We start from the raw sequence: 13,541 nt of genomic DNA on the forward strand, positions 1-13,541 counted from the left end.
TTTCTTTCAAAAGTTTATTTAGTATCAAGCAAGAGGAGACTTTGCTTAACACTACAGAACATTTCAAGACTTGAGTTACAAAAGAATACCACATTATTTGCACTTGAAATTGGCTTCCCTTTTTACGCACGTTGGCAAGAGAAAAAAAAAAAAACTAGCATATGGCTGAAAGATAAAATAACTAAATTTCTATGGAAACCTTTAAAATGAAAGGTGAGGCTTATGTTAAAAGGATGGATTAACATATTTAGTAAACCTATCTTTTTTGTTTAACACTAGTTAATCGAAGTTATTTTTTTTCCTTTTGATGACCTATTTTTTCATATACAGACTGGAAATAACAAAATTTTACATGTCTTTTTTTTTTTTCTGCCCAGGTTGATGTTTCAACAAAGTAATTTTAAATTCCATCCATTCAGATGTTAAGCATTTTGGTTTATTTAAAGAGGGATTGTTCGTAGAAAACAATTACTTTGAACAGCACACAGGACTGGTGGAGACCGGCTGTGTCACAACATCACACAGTACGGTCAGTATCTGCTGTACGGCTGGTCTCTGTAGACGCCCTTCGCTGTCCTCGCCGAGGGCGCCTTGTGTCTTGAGTCAGTCCACTCCTCTGGCCCTAAAGTCAGTCAGAGGAATCACAGTTAGACCACGGCCAGGGATCCCACTGGCTTCATTGCTCAGAATCTAATTTAGCCCTGAACCAGTGGCAGATGCCATACTGAAGGTATGTATCCCCTGAGGTCCTAAAAATACCCAAGGGAATTCGCTTAAAAAAAAAAAAAAAATTACGGAACACAATGGAAAATGGTCCTCCCACTAGCAAAACCTACCAGCCCGGGAAGACAATTTTTGTATCTTAAATGGCAACCAACTTTGCAGGAACTTCCTTTCGGCCACTCATTTAACAAATGCTCGCAAACTCAAGCAGCAAATTGAACTGCCTCTTGCTAAACGTGAAGACATCTATGGATAGGAAAGAGTCACTTGGATTTCTTCTTCAAAAACAAAGAAAACACAGATAAAAATGTGTGAAGGCAAAAGGAGAGAAAACTGGAGCACAAAATGTAAACGGGCAGCTTGGGAGGGGGAAATGATGCCTCATTCTTCACAGGTCCTTCAAAGAAAGAGTAAATGAAAGTTGTATTGGGTGGAGAGTTAAGCCTCAAAAATACTTCCTGGATATGAAATAATCTCAATGACATAATGTCAAATTGCTTCCTGGATATGAAATAATCTCAATGACATAATGTCAAATTGCTTTCATCCTAATACTAAATCCATACAGAACGATGTTATTTGTAACAGAGGGACATTGAATCACCCCCATCTCTGGGCCGTGAGTGAGCTGCGGGTCTTTGACAACAAACAGTTAACATCCGTGCTGCAACACACAGCGATTTAAAAGCCATGCGTCCGTGGAGCCCAATTTTAAAAAGCTGTGAAGGAAAAAACGCTGAAAATGACCTCTTATTTGATACAAACATGCAATCAACGTCATTCCCTCAAGCTAACTTGTATCAATTTAAGTAGACAGCATTCAGCAAGCCAAGGTATTTCTCTTGTCTGTTACGAATAACAACAACAAAAAAACCAAGGTGCAGTCATCAAGGCTTGGGGCAGGTGATACAACAAAATGCACTTCAAAAGGAACACTGGAAAACGTTTTTCAGTTATGTTCAGAGAAATGTCATAACATCCATTTAACGAGAATCCTGATTCACTTGCACTGGGCAGGAAGCATTCATCAGAGCTTTGCAACTGACTGAAGCTTCGCATTCTCTGATCTCTGCCCAGTGGCAAAGGAGCTTCTTAGTATCCTTAAGTTGCTGCCGCCCTTTTAATCAAACCTGTCGTCCTTCTGCATATTGAGACTCTGGACATGGGTTCCCCGGCATCTCGGCCAGCTCCCACTGAAATAAGTGGGGTTTCGATGTCTCCCTGTAAGCCTGAGAGAGCCATGCATCTCCTTCCTGGCTCAGTGCTCCCACAACCTTTACTGAAAGATTCCCACCCTAATGTTTTTAGAGGATTTGAGATTGCGAATAAATTAAAATATAAAGATGGGGGTGGTGGAATCACTGTAGGGCTGTAGTCTCAATTGCTTCATTTTCTTTACTGTCAAGAAGCAAAGACACTTCAAAGAGAGCCATTCTATCAAGTGTCTGCAGTTTGGCAAACTGTTCAATAGTGAGAAAATCAGCACATGGTGGCAATCATCCCAAACAGAAAATCTAAGTTTAGAATCTCAATTCCTGTAATCTTCTGCAAGTCTTTAGTCCTCTTTAAATATTAAATTTAAACCTTAAGGAGCTTCTGAAAATAGCTAGATAAGCACAGATGAACCGAGAGGGAGCTGCTGTCTCAATTTCGGTCTGTATGAATTTCCCCCGAGTTAGGATCTTTAAGCTGCTTCTATGACCTTTCTATTTATGGTTCCACTCTGGCCATTTACTCACCGTAGGAATCGTAAGTCTCTTCACTGAGTCCGTGTCCATAATCATAGTAATCAGCACCACTGTATCGAACGAACAAAACAAAACAAGCAGAGAAAGACGAAAACATAGTTAGGACAAACTGACTTGCATGTGAGTTTAAATCATACTCGAGGAAGAATTCTAAAACTTAAAGATAAGTAATCAAGGGCAGGGATAAACACTGAAAGGAATTCCCACAGAGAAGACAGAGGCCTTAGAGTTATCACAGGCCCCTCTGTGGCCCCCTACTTTAATTCACAGTAAATGTGTCTGACACCTTAACCGCAGCAATTGGCCGGGCCACAGGGAGTGCGCCGATGGTGCCTGAGGGATGCAGAGTCCCTGTCCTGGAAGGGCGCGTGGCCTCAGGGGAGACGCGTGTGCGGTGGACAATCACAGCCTGTGCACCCGGAACCTGGGCTGGGCTCGTGTGAGGGGCAGGGGACAGGAGGGAGGACAGCCACGGCTTCTTTCCAACCGATGCAGAGTTCACGGAAGGCACAAACCTGCGGACCAGACAACTCGATGCTGTGTGACCCGCGGGCAGTTCACTTTACAATAAAGTAACAACATTCCGGGACGAAGCGTTTTACTCGCCCGGCACCATCCCGTCACCATCGGGAGTGGCTGCCCAGCAGGAGGGCTGTGTGTGACAGGGGCGGGAAAGGCCCCTGCGGTCCAGTCCGCAGCCCTGGCCAAGTCTGTGAGGACAGAATCTTTCCAAAGCACAGGCACAGCTGTATTCCAAGGCACAACATCCCTGAGACACCGGGAGGGAGGGGGTCTGTCACCACGGCCATTCCGTAGATGATGCAAAACAGGCTACACACACACGAAGTATGTGAATTAGGCATAACCTTTTACAGGAACGAATCTGTGGAAAATCTGGATGACTCGACCACGGCGGGTATAATCCAGTTTCTAATGCTATTCTGAGTATCTGAGGAGGGCTTTCACGCACTCTCTCCTGCTTTCCCCTTTCCCACTCTTCTTAATTTTGTAGGGAAACAATCATCCTGAATTTGTTATCCTGGATTGTCCTGGAAATAAACATTCTCATTACTCCAACTTGATGCAATCAAGTAAGAAATTCTAATCAAAACGGAAAATGATCCAGCTCAGCTGTTTAACACCCGAGGAAGCCAAGGAGCGAGTAACAAAATCCATGCTGTGGGTGTTGCCCTGCACCAGCTCCGAGGCCCCACGAGCAGCCGTCACCTCAGCTCCTGAGGTGAGAAAGCGGGGCCGCCGTGCCCATCTTACAGACAAGGGTACCGCAGATCACGACAGCTGGGAGGCCAGCCTAAAACCTCACAGGGAACATAGAGGGGACACAACCGGCGAAACCCACACCCGGTCCTCTCCTCCCACCTTCGGTTTCCCGGGTAAATATCACCAGAGGCTAATCATCAACTCCACCGACTACAGCCCAAGGAGGCAAGTCCTATGAGAGAAAGGGTCCGAGACGGGGAGCTACGCGCCCTTTTGCCTCAAGCCTGTGGGATGGCTCCTCCTTCCGCCACAAATGTTCCTCTTCCCTCTCCTTCCAAGCGCCTCCCACCCACTCTTCAGCCTAACTGCCGCTTCCTCAGAGAGCACTGCCACCTCCCAGGGTTGGGGGTGTCCCCATCGCAGCCCTTCCTCCGTGTCTCACCCCTCTCCTGGCCCCCACGGGCCCTCGCTCTCCAGGAACTGAGTGCCTGGGTACAGAGGAAGGGGCACCTCCGCCCTCTGCTGTGTCCTGACAAGACGGCGATGCCTGAGCTTGTTCTGAGAGCCCGGGTGAAGCTGAAGACGGGGTGAGCGGTGGGCGCGGCGTGGCGGGCACAGAGGCGGAAGCAGGCTGCAAGCTGAGCGTCTGTAAGGAGTCGTGTTAAGCAGGGTGAATAAGCATTGATAAAAAGCCTGCGCTGGGATGTTCCTCAGTACGGAATGCTTCCTCCATATGCAAACACAGGCCAGATTGTTATCCTGGTTTCATCACGTCCTCACAGGCTAATCAATACACCGCACCATGCCGGTGTCGGTGTCGGTGTGAGCTTTCTGGCCTGGAGTGTGCTGGGGGCTCCACTGGCTGCTTTAACTGGAGCCCAGGAACAGAGCAGCCCCTCCCACGACTGACCTATTAGACCAGGCGGCGACCTGCAACTTTTCCGAGGACGGCTGAGAGCCGGCACTCACTCCTAGAGCCCCGGGAGAGGAAGGGGGCCTGAGGGGGGTGGGCGGGCCCGAGCTGGACCCCTGCCATCCCGACAGCTTCTCCACAGGCACGGTCTCACGGGTCGACGTGGAATCTCTGTGCTTCTACAGACAAGGCTCAGTGAGGGTGCCCCCCTCCCGGAGTCACACAGCTCATCGGGGCAGCAGCTGTGCTCAAGGCTCAGGACGCACCTCTGCCCTGTGCTGAGCACCTACCCACGCTGGAGGCGGACGGCGCTCGCCGTGCCCGGACCCCTTAATCTGGTGGGTCCTGCCTGACTCCCACCTGCTCTGCCACTCTTCCAGAATGTCCTATTCGCTCCCCTGAGGCTCGCGTGACCCCTCTTCACGCTCGGAGACAGAGTCAGGGTCCACGCGAAACCCGACGCCATACGATCATGGCAAATGCTAACTGCCCAGTTCTCTCTCTGGTCTCAAATTCCGCCTCTCTCCCTTTCTGTAGTCCTGATTTTCCATCCAGGTATTATACACATTTATGGCGAGAAGAAAAGAGGGACTAGCTGAAAAAGGAACAGAGAGACCTTCATATTCAAGAAGGAAAAAAATCCAGCAAAAACAAGCAACAGCAAAAAAATATGGCATCCCTACCTCTTAAGATTTAATAGCTTTCAATATGAGAACCGCTATTAAAGTAGAAGGTTTTTCTCATCTTGCGGATAGAAATTTAGAAGCGCAACTTTTGATAAAATGTCATTGCCAAATACGGGTCAAGACATCTGAGTCTAAAACCTGGGCCCCCCAGGGCTGGGCAGACTTGGGGCAGCTGCCCGCCCTCCCGCTGAGTCTGGGCGCCCCTCCCCCTGCCGAATCCCCCACTGCGCTGGACTCTGCCCAGACTCTGGGCAGCCCTAACGTTCTGCGTGGCTCACGCACAGCATCTGGACACAAGCAGTCAACATAAGTTCTCATTTTGTTGAAAATAAACTGGCTATTGCTTCTGAAAAACACAGCACTCTTTCCAAAGGTCAGAAGTTACATCGTAATGGCTCCTTAGACACATAAAGCTGCGATGCTCTTTAAAATTGTATCTTTGTTGCACAGAAACAATGCGAGTGACCTCTTCATAAAACTGAAAAGAATCCTCTTTACTGAGACAGGTCCCCACTGTTTAACTTGGAACTGTCAGTGACAGGTACTGAGACCTATAAGCAGGAATCGCTTTCTGACCAAACTAAGTCCTGTTTATTAAATGAAGGGAGCAGTAGTGAACATCAGTGTCGACTGGAAGTCCATCTGTGAAGCGCTCTAACATGGTTCAGCATAAAAAAAATCAGGGATGAAGAATGTTTCCCAATGAACAGGAGAATAAAAGGTAGCATAATTTGGTCCTGCAATGGTTTGCTGATAAGACAATCTTAGTTTTGACAAGTGAAAACTTTAAACTGACATTTGCTAACATTTCACCCAGTTTCTGATTATTTATTTCAAGACTGTCATCAAACCAAGAAGCTGGGAGCAGCTGAGCCCCATTCTCGTACCTGTCAGTTCCATGTGAATTGCTTTTGCGGCATTTCATTCCGTGCACCTCAAATGTCTATTAACCAAAGACATGTCCTATTTGCCAAGGATAAACTAAAAACCCAGCACATGGCAAAGGGGAAAAATTCTAAAAATTTCTTCATTTATGTGTACAACACTTACAATATTAATAATATGCAAGAAAACACGTTAGGCTGACCATGCTTCAACTCCATCACAAGGGGTCAAGGGAAGCCCCCTCCCTCAATAGATCAAGAATGGGCTCCCCTCACTGGCACCAGGGCCACGTCTCCCCAGGCCTTCTATCTGTCCTCTGCGTTCTACCCCATATCAGGGGTTGAAGGAAGTCCAAACGTTCAGCATGATTCCTGGCTTTCCTCGAGGTTCTCGATCCCATCAACCAGAGTCAAGAGAAAGGCCTGGCACTGGACGGAAACACGGGGGGTCAGGAGCAAACGGCAGCACTGGGACCAAGCCCACATCTCCCCAAGCCATCGACAGGCGCTCAAGAGGAGGACAAAGACTCCGAGCTCCCAGATCACCCTGTCTCCACGAGCGGGATTAAGAAGGATCTCCTGACACGAATCTGTCCCGTATCCCTTCAACCTCTTCAAGCCTCTCCACGAATTTCTAGTTTGAAGTCACTGGAACTAATCTCATTAGGCCCTTTGCTTGTATTGGTGCAGCTCAGGGAACTCTAGACCACTAGTTACGCTTTATCTCCAGTACTTGTGAAGTTCTGCTCATCCCCATCCGTCCTCATCTCCATCCCGACCGCGCCCTCGGAATTCCTTCACGGCTCATCGTGGGCAAAACGCCTTACATATTCTCAGCCTCCTCTTTGGACATTCTCTTACCTTCCTCCTCAATGGAAACTTGCTTCTCCTCTGATGACAGCTCTCACCTGGCAGCCCTGCCCTCCTCTTCATGCCCCCCAGCCCACGCGCCCCTGGGAGCGCAGGAGGGGGTGAGGGCTCTCTTCGCGACCACCGCCCCCCACAGACACACCACCGACACTTCTAGACCAGGATGCTCCACGCCACCGCACAAACACCCAGCTCTGAACCTCCCGACAGAACCGCTGTCCTAAGTCCTGGTGCTTTCCACATGCAGGCAGACAATCCTTCAAACAAGCCGGTCTCTCGAGTCCCTGGACCACTCTTGTCCACTGATCCTGTCTCTAGTCTCCTTTGGCCACCAACTCCCAGGTCACATCCTAGATTTTGTCATATTGGTAACTTCAGTCTTCCCCCACCTCGCTCCAATTTCGTATATTCCACTCTGACTACAACTTCCTTTCTCTAGTCTCACCCCCTCCCTCAAAAGGATCATGCCGACCATCCTTTCTAATACACTGCAATCATCCCACTACTGTTCTTAAAATTTTCATCCCTTGTCAAGGTAACCAATGAACTCCAAGTTGCTAAAATTCAATGGTCAATTCTCAGGCCTGTCATGGGACTGCTCAGTAGATGTGATATAGCTGATCACACACAGCAGACGCCACCTGAGGGGCTGCATCCTGGGCTGGGCACTACCAAGTGCCAGGGCCCTACGGAGGCACATTCTTGGTCCATCTGGGACCAGGAAGGCAGCGCAGCTGGAGCAGAGGGGATGAGGGGGAGGCAGGGGTGAGTCATGCAGGGTCACGCAGGCCACTGAAAGCCTTTGGTTTCTTGTAAGCCTTTTGGTTTCTTTATCCTCAGTAAGATGGGAAGTTACTGGACGTTTCCACAGCTCCAGGGAGAAACTATGTTGCCACTTCCTGACATGGGGAATACTGAGGCAGAAAGCGCTCTGGGCAGGAAGCCATCAGGAGTTTGGCCTGGGAGAGGCCAGGTTTGACGGGCCTCCCAGACCTCCCAGAGGAGTCCTCCAGGAGGCAGCCGGGAAGAGAAATCGAGAGGTCAGGGGAGAGGTCTGAACTGGAAACATGAATCTGCAGTCATCACCATATAGAAGGTACTCCAAACCATGAGGCAGGATGCGATCCCTTAGGGAATACGTGCAAAGGGACAGAGAGCTCGGATCCCAGATTAAAGGTTCACTTAGTTTTGAATCTGTTCTTCCATTTGGAAGTCGTGTGATCTTGGACAGGCAGCTTAGTCTTTTTGAGTTGCAGCTGCTACAAGTGTCTGAAACGTAAAAGGTGCTCAAGAAAAAACAGCAACAGGAATGAGTGAATAAAGCGTGTGCTGCGCGGGAGGTGGTGAGCAATGCAGCGGCGCCTCCCGTGAGAGGGCGACAGGGCGACAGGGCGACGGGGTGAGCAACGACTCGGGGGGCTCGCACACAGCGCCCCTCGCCGCCGGCCACTTCCTCCGCACAGGTAACGGGCGGCGATTGTTCTCAGCCCTGGTGTTGTAATGAAGTCTGCAAAGCCTCATTTCAGATGCAACACTTACTCTGTCAAATAAAGAGATTTTAAATGTTAACGTGGGTCTGCCAGAGAATCAGAGACACGCGGTTTGCCATTTATGGTGGATCTTCCACCTCTACCGTGAAAAACTTCTCAGTCTGACCTCACTATAAAGGTGCAGGAACTTACTGGTACTTGCCTGATCAAAGGGGGGAAATCGGCCTTGAGAAGTCATGTGATCCATCCTCCGGGCTTCAGGCCAAACTGTCTCAACCATCTGAGAGAATGATTCCCTCGCGCTTTCAAAGACTTCAGAAATAGAGTCTGAATAACCTGTCACAGTAACACATGTGGACAGGCCTGCCAGAAAGTTCCATGTTTAACCTTAATCTCTCATGAGACACTCAGAATCCTTTTTCTCTTATTCTGTTCTCCTCAGAGCTCTAGAGTACCACCTCCTGTGAGAGACCACTCCGGAAGACTGATCACACAGAGCGGTGTGAAGCACGTGCCGCAGCAGTGAAAGGACCTACGCCAGCTACTAGGATCGGGTGGTGCTGGGCAGAGGCGTGCAGACAAGAGCTAACATAACACTCTTTAGCACAGAGAGACACCATCAAACAGTATAGACAGACACCATCAAACAGTATAGATAGATACCATCAAACAGTACAGAGAGATACCATCAAACAGTACAGAGAGATACCATCAAACAGTACAGAGAGATACTATCAAACAGTATCTATTAGATATCATCGAATGCCTAGTAGGAGCCTTGTATTGTGCTAGGTACTCCACACAAATTCTCTCATATTTAAAACAAACTCGCAATCTGGTATCATCTCTATTTTATAAATTTAGGTTAAAAACAACATTTTCCCACCATTTAAGAGAGAAACTCTCACTTCTTACACTCTCTTGAGAAGGATGCTCTTGGTAGGAATTTATGAAGTTCAGATATCACCTTGTTTCAACATCTGTTCAGCGGATATTTCTGGAACACCTACCATGTGCTGGGCACTGGGGCTGCAGCAGTGAACAGGATCCGGTCTTTGTGACAAAACACGTTTGGCCCAGTGTGCAAGTCAGACAACCGTAAATAGGCCAGTGGAGTACTGTGATCCCGAGAAGCCCAGAGTTCTGCAGGAACTCGGGGGTGGGGTGCCTGAACCAGTTTTGGGGTCTAAACTGCCACCTAAGGGAAGAGCCAGACAATAAGGCAGAGAAAAGCATCCCAAGCAGAAGAACAACACCCGGTCTGCCTCGGTGACGGGAAAGCAGTGACTGGCCACAGTGCCGGGGAGTCAGGACGCGAGGCTAGTTCCTCCCACTCCCCCAGGTGACTTCCACCGCTGTCTAACTTAACTACCAATCACTACACTCGCCGAATAGTAAGAAATATGTTCGGGTGCTTTTTTGAAAAGCCATGCAATTCAGGGAGACAAAAAGAGATGATGAAGTGAGATATCCCACAGTCAAAAGAAAAAGCCAGAGAACCGTCTGGGTGCTGGAATCGCTCTCTTGGTTACGTGGGTGTCTACTCTGGAAACATTCACTCAGCTAAGTACATGCTTCAGATAAGTGTGAGTTTATGCTCTTTGCTGTATGTACATTATATTTCAGAAAAAGGAAAACCCATCTAGAAGAAGAAAGCTAACATACACGTTAAAAGGGAAGGACCAACGTGCAGCTGTGGGCTACTCAGTGTGCATCTTCCCTTCTTTCTTACCAAAGACTCCTTGTCAGACTGAGGGTGAAGTGCTAGTGATAACATATCAATCCAAAAACCCCGTTTCTCATCCATTTCTGCAGATGAGGCCACCAACGAGATAGGAGTGAGCTTCAGGAAGTGAAGTTCCCCGGAAACTCCCTAACAGAAGGCCGACCCGCCCAGGGGGTATGGCTTCCTCTTCCTCTTTCTGGGGCCGTGACAGCCACCCTGAGACCGAGGTGAGCCTAAGGTCACAAGGCAAGGGTGAGGATAGTGAAAACAGAGGGAGAGGCCTGGGTCCTTAGTAACTACAAAGAGTTTCTCCCATTAGTCTGTAGCTGCTAACATTCTTGCACTAGAGATGAAACCTCTAATTCGTCTGAATTTATGGTTAATTCAGAGCTTATCCCAGTCCTAAAATGTGGTGCAAGAATTCTGAAATGAGGGATGTTGAGTATCTGTATTTTTTTGCTGCAGGGATATCCAGTTATGCTTATTTTAACAGCACTCTGTAAGCTACTCTTCTCTAGCTGTAGCACTCTGTTGTGCTATTTCTTTCTATCAAAAGTTGCTTAGAAGATTGCAGATGGTTCTATACAATTTTAAAAAACTATGAATTTTGATTATATTCCAAGAAAAATGAAAGAGTAAAAGGAAAAGAGCTTTGTCTACAAGAGTCTCTTCAGTTCACTCTGTGCCTTTTTCTTCTTCCCGTACACCTGAGGCAGGCACGCACGCAGAGAGGCTTCAGTGATACTCAGGGTGTGTGTCTCACAGCAACATGTACCGAGGCTGTGACGTGATGTGTATGCGAGGCTAAATTTACTCTGTATACTCATTTTCACTTTTCAGCAGGTTTCTCGTCTTATTATAATCATTTTGGAAGACAATATAGAATTAATAGTTAAGAATCAGGCTCTGGAGCCAAGCAAACACATATCGTCAGAATCTAGGCTCCAGCATGTGCTCTGTGTGTAAGCTTGGGCAACGTTAACTCAATTTTCTCATCTGTAAAACAGGCTTAAAAATAAATCTTTCCTGAGATTGTTGTGAGGTTTAAATAAGATAATGTGTTACATACATATATTAAGCTCTTATTCACGGACAGCTGTTACCAATATTATTGAAGTAGAAGTTCTTTCTAAATGAGTAGTATTTTCCCCAGAGTCTTATTTGGATGTTATACAATCTATTTCTGCTTATTTGCTAGAGTGAGGAATGCACCTTCAGTGATACAAGTCTAACAAAAATACCAACCATAACTAATAATTTCCTTCTATTTGCACAGTTCTCTGCAATTTCCTAATTTTAACTTTCAGGAAAGTAAGTGCTATTTCGTCCATTCACTTTATTAATTAAACACAAGGATCCACGGGGTTCACTGGTGGCTGGCTCCAGGTCACACACTAAATGACCGAGCTGCGATTCAAGGTTAGACCTGTCTTTGACTCAAGCTTCAGTATTTCTACTATAGCTGTTACTTTCAACAATGATTTAATTTCTCTGAAACACCAACATTTAGAACTAAAATTTCTTATGCAAAAACCAGAAAGGAACAGACTTATTTTTTATAACACTTTTCTGGCAAAAGATAATTTAAAAATTTATCAGTAACATATATCATCACTAGACATCCCAAGAAATCTTATTGAGAATTCTTTGCATGAAGTATCAAAACTGCCAATTGGAACGTGACAGAACATGACTGTCAATGTTCTGACAGTCTGTCAGAACTGCAGGGCAAGTCTTGAGAGTGGGAAGGGGGTCAGGGATGAGTCACCATTCAGAAGGAGGCTGGGAAGGCTGCTGAGAATTTAATCTCTAAACAATGAAATATGTCCCTACAAGTTTAAAAAACATAAAAAGATTTTTGGACAGAGAACAAAATGGACGTTGGGTTCACTGGCCTATTTATTAGTACTTCTCTCTGTCAGTACCCGAGTCCAACTACACTGAGTGCCAAGGCATGTTAGCTTTCAATACTGGATTCTTCGGCTCTTTGAATAGCATTCAAAAACAGCCCATCAACACGTTATAAGCAGTTTACAGTATTTCATGGGATCATTTGTTCAGGAGATTCATTCGTGGCATCCTGAATTTGTTTTTGCAGTCAACTCCTCCATCTGCTATATTGAGGTAGCCTTTCTGGGAGATTTCGGATCGGTCGGTCGGTTAGATTTCAAAGAGTTAGATTTCAAAGCCACTGTCTGTTACTCTTTAAGGATATTTGACTGTGATCTACACTGTTTATGTATGTGAAATACATATATGAGTGTGGAGGGAACCCATGTGACCTTGTAGGGGACGGTCAGCACCCTTGTTTCAGTGTTTCTGGAGACCCTGGTAGCACACTAACTTGCATATCAAATTATTCAGTCTCACTCGTCAAATAAGTAGAATTAAAACAATTTAAACTATACTACCTATAGCAACTGTATTTAAATTCAAATCAACACTAGGAAATTCAGATAGGAATACCTACTTTGTTTTAAAATTACTGATGTGAAGCAAAATTCTACCTCCCCATATTTATTCAACAAATATTTATTAAGCTTTTTCTATGTTTCAAGCACTGGGATGGGAACCGAGGGTTATGACAGTAAAGAAATTTAAAGAAGACAGACATTGATCAGAGAATTACTTCAATATAAAATTGCAGTTATGAAGGGAAGTTGCTTGGTATTATGACAGCACATAATCATAACACATTTGGGGGAAAAAAATCATTCTGGCTACAGTGTGAAGAAATGATACGAAACGGCTCGCAAGTGGAGATGGGGAAGGCTGCAAGCAGACTACTGGTGCTCCAGGAGTTAAGGGGGCGTTGGGTGGGGCCCCATGGTGGTGGAGGGTACGGAGAGCATCCTGGTCTGTAAGGACAAACTGGCTTAGGAAACTCTTGAGCCTGGCATCAGGCTCACCCTCCTCAGGCAACCCAGACTAAGGCTACGGCCTGCGTGAGGGACTAGCTAGTACCGGCACACACCAAGTCAGTTCCCTTCATGGGACCGTTCCACGTTGTTTGTTCCCTGCTCCTCCTCCTGTCTCGCCTACTAAAACGTTCATGTACTATTAGCGACAAGTTACGTGGATAACTACGAAACGATAACTCACTCACACTGAAAGCCTTGTAGGAAGTATGTTTTAAAAGTTTTCTTATGGTTTCATCTATGTTATTGCAGCTACCACGACTTTATTCATTTTTCTGGCTGAGTAGCATTCCCTTATATGAATACATCACAGTTTAGTCCTCTGTGGAAGGGCATCTGGGCTGTTTCCAGCTCTTGGCGGT

General features: G+C 46.6%; 1 protein-coding gene across 1 annotated transcript in view; it reads right to left on the bottom strand.

Moving 5' to 3' along the window:
- KHDRBS3 (KH RNA binding domain containing, signal transduction associated 3) overlaps positions 1-13,541 on the bottom strand; it is a 162,470-nt gene continuing 148,929 nt past the window's right edge. Inside the window, exons 8-9 of the mRNA XM_024129440.3 lie at positions 2,463-2,521; positions 1-622 (exon numbers count right to left, since the gene is read on the bottom strand). Coding sequence (XP_023985208.1) covers positions 531-622; positions 2,463-2,521 — 151 coding nt within the window. The 3' untranslated portion in view covers positions 1-530. The remainder of the gene's footprint in view (positions 623-2,462; positions 2,522-13,541) is intronic.

This window comes from Physeter macrocephalus, chromosome 15 (assembly GCF_002837175.3).
Source record: "Physeter macrocephalus isolate SW-GA chromosome 15, ASM283717v5, whole genome shotgun sequence".
Lineage (NCBI taxonomy): Eukaryota > Metazoa > Chordata > Mammalia > Artiodactyla > Physeteridae > Physeter > Physeter macrocephalus.